Genomic DNA, 18,944 nt, shown 5'->3' with positions numbered 1-18,944 from the left:
GGCCTGCTGCCCCAGTAGTGCCAAAATTATTATTTCTCACCCAGCAGGTGATAAATAACAACTTCAGTCATGATTAATACCATGAATTTCTCAACCTGACTAATGCAAAAACTTCAAACCTGCAAAACAAGTGGGTGCTAATTGTTGTGAGAGCCATTGGAGCTGCACTCTGCTTATAAAGAAAGAAAGCCACAGGAAATGAAGTGTTTTTTAGCAGCACAGCTGATCCTAAGAGGCATCATTAAGTGCAGCTCAGCAGCATTCTCCATGTGTAAGGCTATGCTAGCCTCTTTTTTTCCACAACACTGAGCTTTAAGTACATTCGAGAGGCAGGAGATTGCCAGGTTGTTTTCCTTTCCCTGGGGAGGAAAAGGAGAAATAAAACAAAAGGCAGAGAAAACAGCAGTTTAATGTCTCATTAACACCACTCAGTACTAAAATTTTTATAAGTGATATGTGAAAAGTGATAGGTCCTAGCAAAAACTGCTCCCACCAAAACCCTCTCACATGTCTCCCTTGAAATCTCATCACATAATAAAAGGCAGCATCAAGAGGCTGCCCAGTCAAGGAGAACTTGCTTCAGAGAGGAACAGGAAAACCAGAATATCAGGGAGGACTGTCAGCTGGAAACAATGCTCCAATACCATAAATCAGCCTGTGGCTGTCTGGCCACTTTCAAATCACCAGCTGGTTTGCTACAGCCCATGGTGGAGCAGGGTGGTTGCTCCTTTTCCTGAGCTGTACCTAGAGTGGCACAGGGCACGCAGGATCCACAGTCTAGCTGTGTGTACAGCGCTGTGCTGGTCAGGCCAACGAGACCTTCACACCTGGAACTGCCACCCTGCATATTTCTGATAGGAGCAGACACCAAAATCCAACAAGAACATGAGCAGGTAACTGTGCTGAGGAGCGTATGTGCTGAGCAAGGTAAGCCCATCCACAGTCCCAAAGAAGCATCTAGAGAATGGAGAAGCAGTCCTGTTTTCACCAGGACTTCCCCAATTGTTTTAGCTCCATCAGGTGAAGAAAGTATCTGCTACTTTCCAACTTGAGCCTTGCCTCTGAAGCCAATTACTTGTAGAAGGAAAAGACTAGGAGAAGCAAACCACAATGGTCAGGTGATTTGTACTCAGACTCAATTATGTCTGTTCATTTGTAGCTCTGAGAGCTTTTCTAACTTTGTGTGCTGTTTTGGTTGGGTAACTCATGCACTTCCTGGTGAGGCATTTTTAGAAGGTGAATGATAATCCATGGTACAGTTGCTTCTGACATTTTTTTCTGTTGGAAACTTAAATTTTGTCTTAATTTGGGGAAACTTTAGAAGTTCCAGTTCTCTCTCTTCACTCAAAATAGCCTGTAAGAATTTTGTATTTTTGAGCCTGAAAAGCTAGGAAAGCAAACCACTATCCCCAGTGTCCTGCTATGTGGGACAAGCCATAGGCCTTTCTGGCCTGATTCCTGTCTGGTGCAGCAGCCGTGCTTTAGGCATGGGAGATCTCCCAGAAACACCCACAACTCCAGAGTAAAATTATCACAGACTGCACATGCACAGCCCTGTCTACCAGAGGGCCACTCAGAGCAGCAGAAAGCCCTTGCTGCTACGCCTGGGAGAAGGCAGCTCAGTGCCCTTGCTCAATCCCCTTGTGAGAAAGGCTATGGGCTTTGGGTTGGTTTCCTGCCAAACTGTGTGCCCACAGAAGTGCTAATTCCTGAGTTCATGAAGGCTATTTGGCTTGGGTTGGTTTGGGGTTTTTTCTGCCTTTGTTTTATTGCTGGTGTTGTTACAACTTTTCATTCCCTTCCCTGAGCTGTGCCCAGCATTTCAGGAGCAATCCGCTTAAGTGTCCTTTGTAGGACTGCAGCTTCACTGAGCTAAAGCACAGCTCGCCAAGCAAGCCTTGGTCCTTGGAGCTCAGCCCAGTCTGCTCCACAGCACCAGTCATGCTACCAATGTCACTTTAAAAAGCATAATGGTTTCTTGTATTTATGAGGTACAAAGTCTGTCATTTGGCTAGGATTTTAATAGCTATTTTCAACACGGGTAGCAAAGCCAAGATTTTCCTTCTAAGTTCAGATATCACCTAGAATGAGATGCAGCCTGAACTACAAACCAGCTCTGTAGCAAATATGCCGTACAGAAAAAATCCTCTTCAGTCAAGGAAGTAAGGAATGCTCTTTTCCATTTAAATGAAATTATCAAAGTCACGCACAAGGAATGAGGGGTGGTTAAACTTTCAGAAATTCAGTGTAACTTGAGAGCTCAGTCTCTGCTTGTCCTCTCTCGTCAATATTGAAAACTCGATGTGATTTGCCTGTCTCTGTATCCTTAAGTGGAGTCTGAGTAGCTCAGGTGGATTTACACAAACTTTGTTTGCAAGAGATCAGTATCTTTTGCCCAACCACTTCCACAGCATTTATTTTCTAGATGAGACATTCAAAGCAGGTTAATGCATATCGCTCTGTGGGGGTTTTTTACTACTCTGAAGTTATAAAGCTCGCTGTATGCTGCTGCACAAAATCTGCAATAACTTGCTGTTCAGCATTCAAGGCGTTGTATTACCAGAGCTTGTTCTGCCTCACCTTGCCAGAATACAAAAAGTTTCATTCAATGCTGTTTCAAAGCAATTGCTGAAATTCAGCTACAAGGTGGCTAATGGCCACTGAAGCCTTGAAAGAGGAGGAACACGTCCACCTGCACTTTTTAAGACCAATAAAAATTAATAGGCAGGTTTAAAAATCCATTAAGTAAATTAGTTCTGTAGTTCAGTCTACTGGTAGCAGAATTGTGAAAACAACAGAAGCTAGCTTAAAATCTTTCCTCATGAATGGTGCTCTGCAAATAGCGAGAGGGTAAAAGACCAGTTTAATTAGTCTGGATTAAGATACTTGAGTTTTCACACAGGATTTCCTCATCACCACAGCATGCTAACTTTAGTCTGCTCAAAGTAGCACGTATCACAATATTCTCTCCAAACTTTAAAAAAAAAGCAAGTTTGAAAGAAATATCTGGGTTCTCAGATACCAACTGGTTTGATAGTGGAAATGGTCACTAAGCAATCAACAGCTGAGGGGGTTCAGTTTCACAAGGTATTCAACACAGAGATGTGTGAAATTCTAAGACTGAAATGCAGGACAAGGGCAATCTGCCTCTCCTGGCAAGAGTGGTTGGATGAAAGACCAAGACACTGATACTTAGTGGGTTTGGCTGCAGTGGGACTTTGGCCTGTTCTATCAAAAAGCAGGCAGTAAGAATTCGGCTCTGTTTTCCAATCCAGCTGGCAAGAGTGATCCCCACAAAAGCAGTCAGTAAGCAGGAGTGGTTCAGGAGCCTGACATGGGAGATGCAGCCAGTCCAAGGCATGCAGCTGCTTTCTGCTCAGTTTAAGAGAGAAGGAAATGGCAGCCAAAACCTCATGACCATTGTATAACCATTTATAACCAGTTCAAGCCATTAAGTGTTCTTACACTGAAGCATATAGTCAAATGAACATATTTCAAAGTAAGGACACAATGGTTCCAACAAGCCAAACAGCCTGAGCTGGCTCCCAGTTGTGGCCATGACTTCCTGAATGCACAAGGTTTGTTACAGCCACCAGCATGTTCCTGGTGGTGCTTTTGGAAAAGCATCAAGTACAACTGACACAGCAGAACAGAGCAGCACCATTTAATGCACTCAAAATAATACCAGTCAGATCAGTCTTTGCCTGCACACAAGAACTCTCCCTCGAAAAGTTCCAGGTTGCCAGGGTTTTTGGAGCACCACAGTGATATTTCTTTGTTTACTCCTGTATCATTGTGGCTACATGTACCATGAATAATGTGGAGGCAGAAGGACCAAGACATGCCAGCCGCAGGCTCACAGTGACTCCTTTTTCTATGAGAACTACATCTGGTAGATAGATCAAAGTTCAGAAGCAATGTCAGCGTACTGGAAGTGGAAACAGTGAAGCAGACACTTACCTAGCAAATTAGTTTCTTAAATACATTGCAGGACAAGCTGAGGATTAAAACTGGGAAACTACAGGATAAAAAAAATTATAATCAAAAAACCAAAGGTGAATGAAAGATAAAAGCAGAGGCAAGACACATACAAGATGAAGGACTGACAGCCAGAAGGTACTTTGACACAAAAATAGTAACTGAATAAGATCACGTTAATTGTGTGCTACAGAGCTCCAAGACATTTTTTTCAGCCAGTTTCTGAATACGTTTTAGCTGAGGCAGACAAACATTAAGATCTCTAATGCATACTTTCATTCCCAGCCTAGTAATTGTAACTAGTTCACAACTTTCTTCCAAGTGTCCTGTCAAAAGGATCCCACTCATGAACTACACAGAAATTAAATTTAGTAAAAGAGGCATTTAGAAAGATGAGAGATCAACTTTCAGTGTTTTATTTTTTGAAACAGATACAATATTTTTCCAAGGTGACTTTACAGTAAGTGGCACACAGGCTTTTAAAATGGAAACACCAGTACAGACACTTCAGCTTAAATGTGCACAGTGTATTCTACAACACAAAAACTGTATTGAACATTTTTCCTTGCTCCAGAATGACTTGGCAGCTTCAAAAAGCTAACACACATTTCCATTCTCAAAATCCATTTATAGAGCAATGATAAACCCAAAACTGCAACATGATCCACCTCAAGCACCATGTTTATCTGAGCAGGGACCTCTTGGAAGATCGGGCTGCAATTGCAGCGCTGTCTCTCTCCTGACCCTCAAAGTACTGCTGCTCTATTCGCCGACAAAACGCTGTGAGGTTACTGTAGTTCTTCACTTTTTCAGAGAGTTCATCAGTGATTAGCTGAGTAGTAAGGATTGTGAACAGATGTCCAAACACCAGAGCATCTAACTCAGTTGGTCTGGAAAAAACAAAAAAAAAAAAAAAAAAAGAAGAAGAAGAAAAAAAGGACAGGTAAACAGGTATTTTGGAAGACAAGTCCGGATGAAGAAAAACCGTGCTGTTCTGAGTAACGTGTAGCTAGCCATACAGCCTAGAATTGGGATGAAATCAAGCAAGGCTAAACCAAATGTATGAAATCTGTCTAAAGGGTATATTAAGAACTCTGCTTGTTCTCAGGATGGCATTTTCCTTGCTTTAGGGAGCTTGGAAATGTGGAAATAACATCTCTTAGATCAGAGAGACTTACTGATCTGGTTTCAAACCATGCTCCACCTTTTAGTCCTGTAACAAGGGCAAATGCTTATCAAGTGGTTTGTGGCTCTTCTTTTTCTTCTGCTGATGTGTGTTAAAAAAATCCAACTATTATCTCACAAGAGGAAAAAAAAAGGAGACGAGTGGAAGCTTATGACTCCCATTCATTTTTTTGTGCTCTGCAACAGTTTGGAACTACTGAACCAACAAAAAAGGGAGTTCCATGGTGGCAGCTGCTGGAAACATCCCTTTTCTGAAAGGGGATGATTACACAGAAGAAAACAGGTTTTTGGGAATGTTTTAGGTATGATGACCCTTCTGAATTGTCACCTTGGACCTTTAAATAGTCCATGTATGTAAGTAGTCCATGTAAAAATAATAATTTTTTTTCAAATCTATTAATGACTTCAGAGTCCCCCTCTACTAATGTTAAATGTCTGCATCACAAAGCTTTCCTAATTGGTAAAATTTTTGCTTTTTTATTTGTGGATCACTAAGCACTCTCCAGTGGAGACGTGGGCCCTTGCATAACAAACTTTAATCTGACAGAAACAGGCTGCTTTTCTTATTTACCTCCTAAAGACTCGCAGAAGTCACACACTGAAAACTACTGGACCAAGAACATGTATTTTCTTAGTAATATTTCAGACAGCTAAAAAATTTAAAGGTTGAAACTACCAAAAAAGTATGATTAACAACCAACCAACACAAATTCCCCAAGTTACAATTCTTTAGAAATACAGAAAGAAAAGTTAAGAGATACTGTGTTTAATAATCAAAGGAGAAGATGCACCTTAAAGTCATCTTCTGTAAGGAATACTTCTGTATCCTCTGAATTAAGACTACCCAGCTAGTCTCAACTTGAAATAGATTAAGGGGCAAAGCCACAATGCAGAGAAATAACCAAATGCTGCCATTTGAAGACATCTCCCAGTTCAAATGCAGTAAACTGAAATCCAGACCTGAGCATTTCTAGGCTGATCTATGCACAGGGGACAAGAGGGAGCTAATGTGATATTATTTAAGTCTGTAACATTTCCAAAATTGTGAATTATTGGAGAGAAAAAAAAAATTAAAAGACATATTGCAATTGAAAGAAACTGGTGAGAACAGAGGACATTCCAAGGAGGTCAGATAATTTCTTTTTTCTCTCCTGGCAAAGTGAATATTTTTTTTTCACTTTACATTTAGTTCTTTGTGGATTAGCTAGCTTCTCCCTCAGTTCTTAGATCTCAGACACCCTCATGCTAATTCAGTTCATTCAGAACTGCTTCTCGTGTTAAGACAAGCTGCCCTGATCAGGTTGGCACAACATACATTCACTCCTCTAGCAGAGAATGTTACCCAAGAAATACAAGTAATGCTTTAAATGTATCATTTTTATTAAGAAACTAACTATATAAAAATGTACATTTGTAGCCTACATGAGTTGTGGTAGAATCTGTAAGACAAGCAGGAGTAAAATGAAATCATAAATACAACAAACTTACAGAGGCTTTCCTTTTAAAACCTTTTAATACTTATTCCTGAAATTTCATGTTTAGATTCCAGTCACACATTTGTATTTTTGCAATGACTCACACGGCATTAAAATAAAATAGGAGTTTCATATAAACACATATGTATGTATGTGGGTATATACCTATATCTCATATTGCTGGGTGCAGTATTTCAATGAAGAGTAACTTACTGCTTATTGAAGAAATATGGTTGTGTTCCTAATCTCTGGGAGAGAGCATGACAGCACTGATCTACATCTTCAAGCACCTATCAAAATACACAAGAAAGAAAGAAAAATCCATATTGTCAGGAAGTAACACCATTGCAAGAAATAACCTCCTTATTCTATTTGCACTGACAGTGGGAACAAGGAATGTAACATGTTGGAATATCAAAAGCTGTTAAAGTCAGTCAAACCTACACAGCAGCCAGGTAGCAAAGTGTTACTTAATCTAACATTTGAGGTAAGGCAACTCTGATTAAGTGCTTCCCATAACATTTACAACTAAGCTTAATGAAAGGTACTGACTTAAACCCCACAGCTTGCCACAATCCCACAAAGAGTGCCTATCAGCATCATACAGGAAGCAGGGCACAGAACTCACAACCTATTTTCAGGACTATGGCCTAAACTAACACTGACAGAGCTGTGTACAGTTGTGGCAAAACATCCTTCCTTGGACCCCATCAGGTTGCACACAACTTAAAATTTATTGCTGCTGGAGGCAAATACCTGACTCCTGATAATGTTTAAAGTACAGAACATGCATTTCACTACATTTGTTTCAGGAACATACTACTCTCCAATGCCTATTAAAAAAAATAAGAAAGAAATTAAAGAAATAAGGTTGATTTTTCATACTCACCTGTTCAAGTGTCTTTCCAGCCCATCCAATGGCCTTCATCTTCCTCCTAACCTCCCACTGCTTCTGATAGGACAAAATGCGGTTCAGAGGCCAGGGGTAAGGAGACCCATACCTTGGGTGAGTAATCTGTGTTGAAAAACAGAAAGGTACTGTGTTATAATGCAAGAAATACAGATTGAACAAAACAGCTGATATTTAAACATTTCTCTCAGAAAAGGAGCTGCAGAAGAGAAAAGCAGCTGTGTGTATGCTGTAACTATTTGCACAGATCCACTGTTTGCAGCATAACTATTTAAAATTATTATTTCAGAAAGATGAACAAAACCTGTATCTATTCTGCAGTCAGCTCCCTCCAGTAACACAGCTTCTCTAAAATGTGTATGCAAGTGAAATTAAAGTGAAAAGACTTTATCATTAATGGTATAAACCCCCATGTTTCATTTATGAGTAGGGACTTGCAGTTGTGAGCAAAAGTGTTTTCTCATTAAATTTTAATTAAGATGAATGCTGCGGAACCACTCACCTCCTCTACTGTAACATCATCACACCACTGGAGATAGAGCTAGGAAAAGAAAGAACACTTACTAAAACTTCCTAATAAAGGAGAATACAGAGACAATCATTTTTCACTAGCAGAATTTTCTTTTCTAAATTAGATTAAAATTTCCATTTCATTTCTTCTCATAGACCTTTGATGTACAACAGAAATTAAAACTGGAAGGCAAAAGCCCAGCTGCTAGTCCTTACTTTACCAGCACCAAAACTTGGCTGAGACCAAAAGCCTGTTCCTGTTGCCCACACCACACCCAGCCCCAGGCCAGCAAGCAATCCACAGCGTAGGAGAATTTATTCCCGTCATTTCACCTCAAAAGCTGATGACCTAATCTAGGAACAGCACCATTTCCACTACAGGGAAAAATCCTAAAGCTTTCTTGCCTACAGTGTGTGGAGTTACTAGGGTTTGCTGTACCTCTGCTGTCAAGAGCATATTATTGACCAATTCCATGTAGGCTTTCATCTCAGCTTTCTGGACTTCATCCAACCCATCACTGAGAGAATGGCCCTAATGGGGAAAAGAAAAAAGACACATATAAGAATGGGTATTGGAATATTCAGCAACATATGACCCAAGGACCTTAAACATCAATGAGCTTTGGCTCAGATCCTATTCTCTTGCATAGTTCAATAAAAAATTACATGTGAAATTTTTATATACAGTATCTTTTACAATTAGAACCAAATCATCATTATGTAACTAATCTAATCCATAAGGAATCTAAGCTAATCTGCAGGAAATTTAGACTATTATCAGTTATAGATGAGCACACTTTGAGCACACAACCTCCTGGTTAGTGTATCCCTACAGCACAAAGTAAACAAATTTACATCCATGATACAGATTCAACTTCTCAGTAAAAACATGGCATTTTTTAAAATACAGGGGAGGGCTGGGAGAGTAAAGGCAAAGTTGAACAGTATTTGACATTTCAGGATTTAAAACAGTCAATTCTAGGCTTAAGACCTCTGAGACCCAGAGACAAAGCATGTAGGAAAACAGTCTCAGAAACTGGCACTGGAATGCAGCTATTCTGCATAGAATTTACTTGGAGAATTTGAGGAAATTATAAAGGAAAACATTTTCACCTCACGAACTCCTGTTCCATAATATCTGTCTTTTAAAACAGTACTAGATTCCTATATTGTTTTAACAAATTTAGTAAGATTCCAGAAAAGCACACTAAATCAGTGCAATGCTCAGCAGGATTAACATTCATAATTAATGAAAACAATGAACGATTACCTTGGCTTTTACAAACTGGACTATGGGTCCAAGTTCAGATACTACTTGATTTCCCACATGAATAAAGGGTACTTTGCCTGTAAAAGGAGAAATGTATTGGAGTAATGAGACAGAGGGTGGTGGGGCAAGAGAAGGGAAAAAATGTAAACCTTCTCTGAATTATCATTAAACCAATATAAAGAAAGGAAACAAGGTAAGTGAGTAAAAGTGAGTAAAAACAGTAAAGGACTCCAGGAGTAAAGAAAGGGCAAAAAGAATAAATGTAATTCTGCCTACATTTAAAATTGAAGCAGTACCATTTTCCCTCTTGTGCTCCTTGTTTTTAGGAGAAGGAAGTGTTCAGACCTAAATTACAACATTAGATGCCAGTAAGTGTGGACATGAGATGTGAGTGGCAGAGAAGCCATAGCATGTAAGTGTCACCAGTCCTACTCCTGCACATGCAAGATGCCCCTGTGTGCCTGGATTCAGCATTTCAAATCTCTATTTGCTAACAAATAATTCATATACCTGCATATTTTGCTTTTGCAGGGGTTCCACTCCTCCCAAGCAACTGTTGGTTTTGGGTATTTTTTAAATCACCTCATTTCACTGCTTTAACCAAAAATATCAGCACCAGCAGTAGAACCCATATAGCTGGCAGACATATAGTGACAGGCACTTCCATATGGCAGTCATCAGCCAGAGCCAGGTAATCAGTAAATATGGAGCTCCTCACACAACAAAAATCTGGGACAGAGCACGAGGATCTTGGCACCTTGTGTTCTGTAATTCTTTCTGATTTTTAGGCAATTTTCTGAAGCTGGTCTCTGGGCATTTTTAGGCAGTCACTTCCAACAAAAACAGGCTGTGTACCCTTCTAATACTTCACTTTTTGGTGGTGGGTTTGAATTTTTTTCCAGACAGTCTCATGGATCTGAGGAAGATTTAAAATCACCTGTCACCATTTACAGTGAAAATGCACCCTTTGGTCTCCTGCATCCTGGCAATCAACTCCCACACAGAGAAACAAAAGAGAACCTTTCTCCAGCATTGTTTCATTCCAGCAACAGGAAAATATAACAGCATTTCCTGGAATATTCCCTGGATGCAGAATAAAGCCACTTTTGGACACATTTGTCTTTCTGCTTTATGGCATTTGAGAGGAGGTTTCCACCAGGCACTGAGCTGCGTGAACACTTTACACAGGTACTGTTACACATGGTGCCAATGTTACTTTGCATTTCACTGTTTTGACTGCTTGCAGAGGAGAAACTGCTCTGGAGAGGAGGGGGAAAGGCAACCCACACACAGCAGCACTGCCTGTTATCAGCAAGACAAGGCCTAGTTGCCATGGTATCAAAATGGAGGTGTAACACAGTAATCTAAATGAAGGCCACACTTACCAGATGGGGACATGTACTCGGCGTTTGCCCTGCAAATCACCCGGATTGGCAGATTGCACATTTGCAAGAAGGCCTGGAAACAAAGAGTCGCATTTGAAAAGCATTCATACACCAGTGGCAAACAAATGTGGTGCTCTCCATGCATTTGCCTGTGTTAGCTGGCGCCCAGCACACTCTCAGGAAGCATAGTTCCCTGCATACTGTTCTTAGGAAGAAAGAAGGGTAAGTAAAAGAAAAACAAAGGGATTTTGACTTCTTTAGATAACTGTTTATCATTCACACACCGACTGGAATTCTTCCAATGCAGATTCATCTATTTTTATTGTTTTTTTAAGATGGGCAAAGAAGCAGTATCTGACAGACACAATTAGTGCTGTGGCTCTACAAAACTGAGTGACATTTTGCCCCTTTTAAAAACCACAATACTCATTTCTCCTGGCTAAAGCTGACTCATCAAGGTAATGTTATGCAACATGGCAAACACATAGGGCAGCTTTTTGCTTTATAACAATTTTGCTCTGTGATACTGTCAAAGCACAAGTCTCTCTTTGGGGAGAAAGTATTATTTTTAATTTATGGGATTCATGGAGAGCATAAGTGATCGATTTACCATTTCCTTCTATCTGTGTTCTTGGATTCAAAGCTTTCTCAGGAGGGTAACAATTTCTGTCAGCACCTGCCACTACCACAAAATCCACAGGCTGTTTCTGCTGAAATACCAAAATGTCAAGACAAATATTTGCAGTTTGGACAGAACACGGCAAATAAGGAATCTCTTACTTGCTAGAGACTCTCACAGCTCAGCTCAGTCCTATCATTCATTTTGTCTCTGCAATTAGACAGGTCACAAGTCCAGATTCCAAAATTATTCTATTAACTATTTATACAACGTGACTTGAGGTAAAAAAGGCCTAGAGCAACCAGGCTCCCACCATGAAGAAAAAGAGTGCTGTAACACAGCATTTTCTGCACAAGCCTCCTCCCTGCTCTTCAGAGGGCAGGATCTGGCAGTAAACCACATTCTCACAGCTTCAGCTGCTCAGACTCTAATCACACACATGAAAGCAACCTAAACCCTAACCTTAAGATATGCTACTTTTCATAATAGAGCACAGATTCTAGTAATATCAGAAATCATTTCGTCTACCCTCAGTTAAAAAAAATCAAAATTAAAAAGAAATGTAAGAAGACCCTAAAGTAAACACCACATCAAAAACCTGAGAAAACTTTCTTGGAATAGTCATCTTTAGCTCTGATGAATGCTTCATTAGTACTGACACTGAAAAGAATGACTCATGCTTAAAACTGGATAAACCCATCCAGTGTGAATTTACCAGATCAGTCTTCTGGCGAGGTTCTGAAACACTGACCACGGGAGCTGCCCCTTCAGCAGCTTTCAGCAGCTTTACGAGGCTTCTTCCAGCACCCCCTTCAGCATCCCCATGCCAAGACCTGCTCCACTTCAGTCTTTGTCTATATTTAGGATTGACTTTAAGATGAGTGATGAAATAAACCTAAATATGTAATATACTCTGTAATATTAACAGTATAATCTAAATATAAAATACAATCAACTCAAGAAAAATTTTTTGAAACCCTGCTATAACATCTTTTAAAAGACAGAAGCCCAGAGAATAAAAAGACCAGTATATTTGTTTATTATGAGCTGTGACTTGTATCCAAAGCATGACCTGCTCAACTTTAAGTGCTCCTTACAAAATGTTCTGCAGCAAAATAAAGGAAAGGTCCACAGTATAAGACAATTTTAATCCTTATTGAATCTACACTGCTTACCTAAACATTAACTACAGAAGTAGGCCAGTATCTACTTTTTGCTTCAGCTTAAACTAATGGTCCACTGGACACCCTTCATGTCAACTAAAATATTCGTGTGAATCAGTAAAAGACAGCAGTATTATCCCAAATTAGGAGGGCTCAGTCTAAGAAACAAGCCTTGCCATTTGCATTACTATAAGTACTTACATTCTTTCACTGATGTAACTGACAAGCTTTGGAAATTATTAGCATTAACAAGTCAGGTGGTTTTGACTTTTCAAGCACAGTGAATGCATTCCATATTTATGGAAATTATCATTTCTTTTAGAAAAAAAAAAAAGGACAAGGATCATGACCAATGCATTCCTATAAATATTCACTGCCAGAATTTTTTTTCTGATGCATTCAACTAGGTATGCTAGATATTAGACAATAACTGATATTAGACAGTAAGTGGCATGAACTATTACCAAAACAGTTGAAACTGGAACAGATCAAAGAAATCTTAGAGAGAGAATACAGAACAAAGCAGCAATTTCTCTGAGTCTTTATCTCATTACATGCTTTAGCCCAGTGATCAAGGGAGGATTTGTTCCCTTTTTGACCACTCACACAGAATGTCAAGAACCAGCACATTTGGTGTGCAGATGGTATGAGACCACCATGGCTTCCAACTCTGATAAAAGATGCCATGGAACACTGATTACTTCAGCTCAGAACATCTTGTTTCCCTTTGGGTACCTCACATACACAGTCTGAGCAGGCAAGTTACCCTTGCTTTTCTTGTGAGAGAAATCTTTTTCTGTGAGCAAATGGGAGTGTGCTCAGCTCCTCTGAGTGCTTTTGGGCAAGAGACTGAAGGCTGAAACCACTTCAGTGCAGTTTTGCTGAGATTTATGAAGATTTATGAAGATATCAACACCCCTTCAAAGACAAGGCATCAAAAGTTGAGCAATCAGAAAGACTAAGGGCCCAGGCTCATTCTAGTACATCAGAGATTATTGTTAACATCCTAAATTTGGCTGATCAACTTAAAAAAGGACTGAAAAGGGCCAACTAAATTCCAAGTAACACACAATCTAGTTAATGACACCCTTGTGAAAATTCACCAGAAAATGGCAAGCAAGACAGTAACAGCAAAACTAGAAACAAGATATTTAACTGAGCACAGCCTGTCCCACCTCCCAAAGATGCCTGTAGCTCCAACAGCATTACACTTCCAGTTCTCTTCTCGTCTGGAAAAAAAAGTGTACTACCAAAGAACAGAGAGGGTGACCCTACAGGCCTCAAGCTGGATCTCCTCCAGCACCAGAGGAACAGAGTGTATCCTTTCTTTGGATGAGGTTAATGTAAGAAACAGATAAAGGCATTAAAAAATAAAGATTTGGCTTAATAGGGTCTGTCAGTTTCTCTCCCACACGTGCTCTCTGCCTCCTTCCTGCAGACTGACAATCTCCTCTCTCACACTCTTCCAGCCTCTCTAGCTGTAGCATTACCTAACACCTAGAAAGTGAAGGAAGAAATATGAAAAAAACATTTTTAGCAATGACACCTCTCTTTTTCCAGGCTGAAACCATTGAGTCTACAGTGCTGCTACTGCCCCTGTGCACCTTGTTTTTAATGGGAGACTTTGCTGTAGACAAACATGGAAGGTTTCTGCTCCTCCATGAGGAGAAAGGGATGAGAGCAAGGCAAACAGAAGCAACCAGATGAATAATGTCTGTCCTCCCCTACCCTCCCAATATTTACTCTTACAGAGTAGGGAAGAAAGAGTTGTGGACAATGAATTGAAGAAAAGTCTGGGGAAGCCTCTCAGTGCCTTTCCTGCCCCACTGCACACTGATCCACACTGACTGTGGTTTGTATTGAACTGCCTTACACTCACAGAGAGGAGCATGAGCCACTCTGTATTCAAAATCAGGTGGAACAACCAAGTTCATATTTTTGCTGTGAGAGAATGAGGTATTGGTAACTATGTGAAGAGGGCTGATAGGAAGCTTTGAGGTGACACTTGTTACAAAATTAATCAAATATCTTACGCCTATCATTCATTTCAATCATGGCAGGTGACACCTCCTGCCAGAATTATGGAGTATATTTACAACAGCACTGCTTAAAAGGACACAATCCATGTAAGGCTTGCTTCTTCTTACAGCCCACCCAATTTAAAATTCAAAACATAAGTAGGATTTAAATTATTTATCAATTATTTAAAAAAACAATCAGAGCAATCACTTTTGCACTGATTTGGCATAATTCAAAAGCCCAGAGCCCAGAAACCACAGCCAAACACAGGACAACTCAGCCCACCCTCCCCTTCCTCCTGCCTCCCCACCCTCCTCTTCTCACAGGACTGACATTCTCATCTCTGCTGCTGCCAACCCCAGAACAATGCAAGAAAGGGGCGCCACTGCGTCCTCCTCTGATGACAAGACAGGAAGAGACTGTACATGAAATACAATGGGAAGGCACAAGAGAAGGGAAAGAGGAGGCTTTTTTATATATTACCAGAGTTAATTGGTTTCGGAGTGATTTTCACTCGTGCTCTCCCTTCCTCTCTGCCCTGCCAGCTAAGGACACCGTCAGCCGGACACACGACAGGCGCTGGGCAGCCAATCCCCCGGCCACAGCTCCACCACAATGCCCTCCTCTTCCCCTACAGCTTCCCCCCAGAAAAACACAGATGAGCAAACACATACACTCATTAAAAATGAGTTACAACTTGAAGTAAATCATATCCAGATTGCACTTTCTGAGATCAGAGGCAAGAATGAAATTACTTATGCCAAGACTCAAATAGTTCACAATTTACGTCGCCACATGAGGAACACTATTTTCAGATGGCACAGTCCAGGCTCCATTTGAAGAAGATATATTCATGATTAGTTTTTAATAAAGAACGAGCCATTCCAAGCCATCTCTTACTCAGCAGCCCTTCTAAGGGCACTCACACAACATACTGTTAGGAAGAAGGAGTGAAATGCGTTTTCTGTTTTCATTTTATGTTATTTCATGAGCATACAATGGACAGTATGTGATGACAACTAAAGAGTTATTCTCTACTTTACTGCAGAAACACATTTTAAAATTAAAACCTATGAAAAAATCTCCAGAATAATTCAGTTTTCATATCAAACAGCTGCAGTCCCTGTAACTGAAATAGTGTGTCTAAGGTTATAAATGAAAACTGTTCAGTTTCATTGCTTGAGTGACAGATTAAATTCCTAATCCAGTTATGGTAATGGCCACATGTGTAGTTTAACATAAATTAAGATCTTAATTGTATTTGTGACTATTTTAAACAAAATAACAAATTCCTCTGTACCTGTGAATGTAATTTATAGCAAAGCCACGTTCATTCTCCAAAACAATCTATTTTATACTGCATCATGGCACTGCCTCTAATGGTATAATGTAATTCTTGTTGTAGAATGTAGAAAGAGTGGATTCACTGGTAGCACAGGGGTTTTGAAGATAAATGAAGATTCTATTCATTCAGAGGTAATTTCATCTTAGAACTATATGAAAGATGTTTCACTCACAAACAGTACCTGTATAGCTTGGGATTTAAGAATGTTTTCAGCAACAACACAGTGCTGCTAGATTGATTATGTTGATACTGCATTCCTCATCACAAAGAATTCCAGCTTTTATTCTCTTTTAAAAAAAGGGACTGGCAGATTTTCATTTCAGTACCAAGCTTTTGTTTAAGACTCAGCAACAAGTTCAAATTTCTGCTAATGTTTTGTCTAGAGAAAAACTAAACCACAATTCATACACACACAGAGAGAGAGAAAAAAAAATCACAAGTCTGTCAAGGGCAATTAATCATGTATGATTTACACATTTATTTGATTACTTGTTGAAGTAAATAAGCAATTGGCCTGTGTAACACAATTTTAAATTGCCCAAACTTCCTTCTGTCATTCAGGCCTAAGAACAGACGATTTTAAAAGCCCTTCTCTGGAATATGTTAAGACCACTTACAAGGACATTGACTGCACAAGCAATTAATACATATCTTAACAAAATAAGCTGCAGGCTCTCTAACCTCAGGACAGCTGTCAGAATTTCCAGAATTCTGAACATTTTAGACAGCCTTTTGAGCAAGACTATGAGACTAACTGCATAAAGATTCCAGAAGAATTTGTAATAAAAGAGGCAGTCTCATCATCCACATTCCTCTTCCTGACAAGTTGGAACAGTGCAGAAGATGCTTTGAGCTGCCATTTGAGGCAAGAGGCCTGGCAGAGTGCAGCTGTATTAACCCCCTCCCTCCTACTTGGCCAGGCTCTAAATAAAATGGCTTTACCTGCACCAGGCATCAATAAGGAGGCAGAGCCTGGACAGACCCTCTGCTTCAGACTGAAGTACACTCTCCTATGGTGATTCAGTTTTAATCTACTTCAAACTCCATTTTTCCCTCCTTAAAGTTGTAGCATTGTTTTGTTATTGAGATATATTTGTGTATTGGTTTTGGTGGCTTTTTTTCATTGTGATAAGCCAGATAAGCAGGAATGCTGTACAATGGTAGTTGCCCATGGAAAATTATTTTAACCATGTGTCACGTTACCCAGGAGGTGTGTTTTCATTAACACTGATGGGAAGAGGGCTGAGTGTCCACAAGAGCAGAGTCTTCATTCTGTTACAATCTCCTTTCAATAGCTGGATAATCATTACTGATTAGTATTTTCCCTTGATTTTAATTAATTTATAGTGAAAATAAAATTTCATTCAATACCAAGGCATTGCAGCCCAAGATCAAGTGAACCTGACTGTATAATACACTACTTCAAGTTAACAAGCAAGAAGTGCAAACACCAAGACATACCAGAGATAATGCACTTGCTGCTTGAAGTTATGGTGTATTTTCAGAAAATACAAAGAATCTGAACGCAGTAAAAGCCAAAGAAATCGCTAAATTAGTCTGATTCCGAAATAAACAATGAGCAGAATAGGAATTAAAAAACAAACAAACAAAAATAAACAACCCTACCAGAGAAGTTCCACAAGATGAGAACAATTTTTGTGTTTGGTTGGTTTTTAACTACTATAAGCACCAGCACAGTTACTCAGCAATTCCCAGAAGACCATCATCCTTTCTCTCATCTGACATGTGGTTATTAAGAGTCCAGATTTGATTGCCCAATGAGAAGTTGTACATCCAATCATTATTAAAACAGCAAGACTCAACCAACTTCCTATATTCAACCTGCAGCCCTCTCTACTCATTAATTACATCTCCAGTGAGAGCAGCTTGCTCTGCTCCCTCAATCAGCAGTACCTGCAAGGCCATCTGTGTTGCAGGGATGGCAACTGTGAAACAGTCAAGTTTTACTCCAGCTGTTACTTACTATGGCACTGGACTGCATGTGTTATTTTATGTGTAGATATCAGCATGTATGTCCCTCTGAGACCTGAGAGCGGCTTTACAAAGAGGTGCTACAAGAGACTTTATAAAATACCTGAAAGACTGGCTACAGCACATTCAGAGTCATGGTTAAACCATGTTTCTTAAAGATTTGGTGATGGCTGACTCCACATGCTTTCGACTCAAATTTCTGATGTTTTAACCACATGGAAGTTCAACAACCTCAAACAAGCTATGTATCTCCTCTGGTGATATTGATGCATCCCTAATCAGTAACAGGGGGAAAAAGAATTACAGTAGTAGGAAAGAAGTCCCAGGTACCAGCTCCTATTTCTCCTCCTATCCCTCATTCCCAAATTTTCCTTTGAGAAAGACACACATCCCCCAACTCCCATCACCTCCTTAAAAAAAAAAAAAAAAAAAAAAAAAAAAACAATAAACAGACAAACAATCTCTCAACAAAATAAAAAGCAAATTCCTTATGCAAAACACGCTGATGTATTTAAACCTCTCTGATCACTACACATCCTAGTATCATTTCAAAATGGATCAAAGACACCAAGAATAGTTATCCTCTCCCTGTCAAAACCATGTTACACAGATTCTTCAAAATTGATACAATTCCTCAATACAGAATTATTCTATAAAGTTTAAGATCAGATATCCACCAGAGCCATATTTATAGTCATGGCTACTATCAGCTGTCCAGCTAGAGAATATTGAAGAAAAACAAGGATTTTTAATATATTATAGTTAATTTATCATCTAAGTGACATGTGTAGGATAACAATGTACTAGAAACAGTAAAGAAAAATGATGCATTAGAAAAGGAAATTTTAGGGTTATTTTGTTGGTGAGATGGGGGGGGTTGTGTTTTAAATACAAGCCACATATACATATATTGCTAGATGGGAAGGAAATTCATGAGAACCCCCAAAATACAGTTGTTGGGGTAAAAAGGAACACCGAGATCAATATAAAACATACTACTCAAACCAATAAATACTGCCCCATTTATTAGGTGTATCAGAGGTGATTCCTCTTTCCAGCAAAGGATAAAGCTATCTTCTTCCTGTGATCGAAT

The 18,944-nt window shown here is 39.6% G+C and overlaps 1 protein-coding gene across 1 annotated transcript in view; it reads right to left on the bottom strand.

The window, feature by feature from the left end:
* Window positions 1-4,371: 4,371 nt before the first annotated feature.
* Window positions 4,372-18,944, bottom strand: part of MTX2 (metaxin 2) — a 29,587-nt gene continuing 15,014 nt past the window's right edge. Inside the window, 7 exon segments of the mRNA XM_063162186.1 lie at window positions 4,372-4,868; window positions 6,852-6,928; window positions 7,528-7,653; window positions 8,051-8,089; window positions 8,498-8,590; window positions 9,329-9,405; window positions 10,714-10,786. Of these exon segments, the coding sequence (XP_063018256.1) occupies window positions 4,661-4,868; window positions 6,852-6,928; window positions 7,528-7,653; window positions 8,051-8,089; window positions 8,498-8,590; window positions 9,329-9,405; window positions 10,714-10,786 (693 nt within the window). The 3' untranslated portion in view covers window positions 4,372-4,660.

The sequence above is a fragment of the Melospiza melodia genome, chromosome 8, assembly GCF_035770615.1.
Source record: "Melospiza melodia melodia isolate bMelMel2 chromosome 8, bMelMel2.pri, whole genome shotgun sequence".
In the NCBI taxonomy this organism is placed as follows: domain Eukaryota; kingdom Metazoa; phylum Chordata; class Aves; order Passeriformes; family Passerellidae; genus Melospiza; species Melospiza melodia.
The sequence above is the reverse complement of the archived record's forward strand: the minus strand, read 5'-3'. Positions and strand labels throughout refer to the sequence as shown.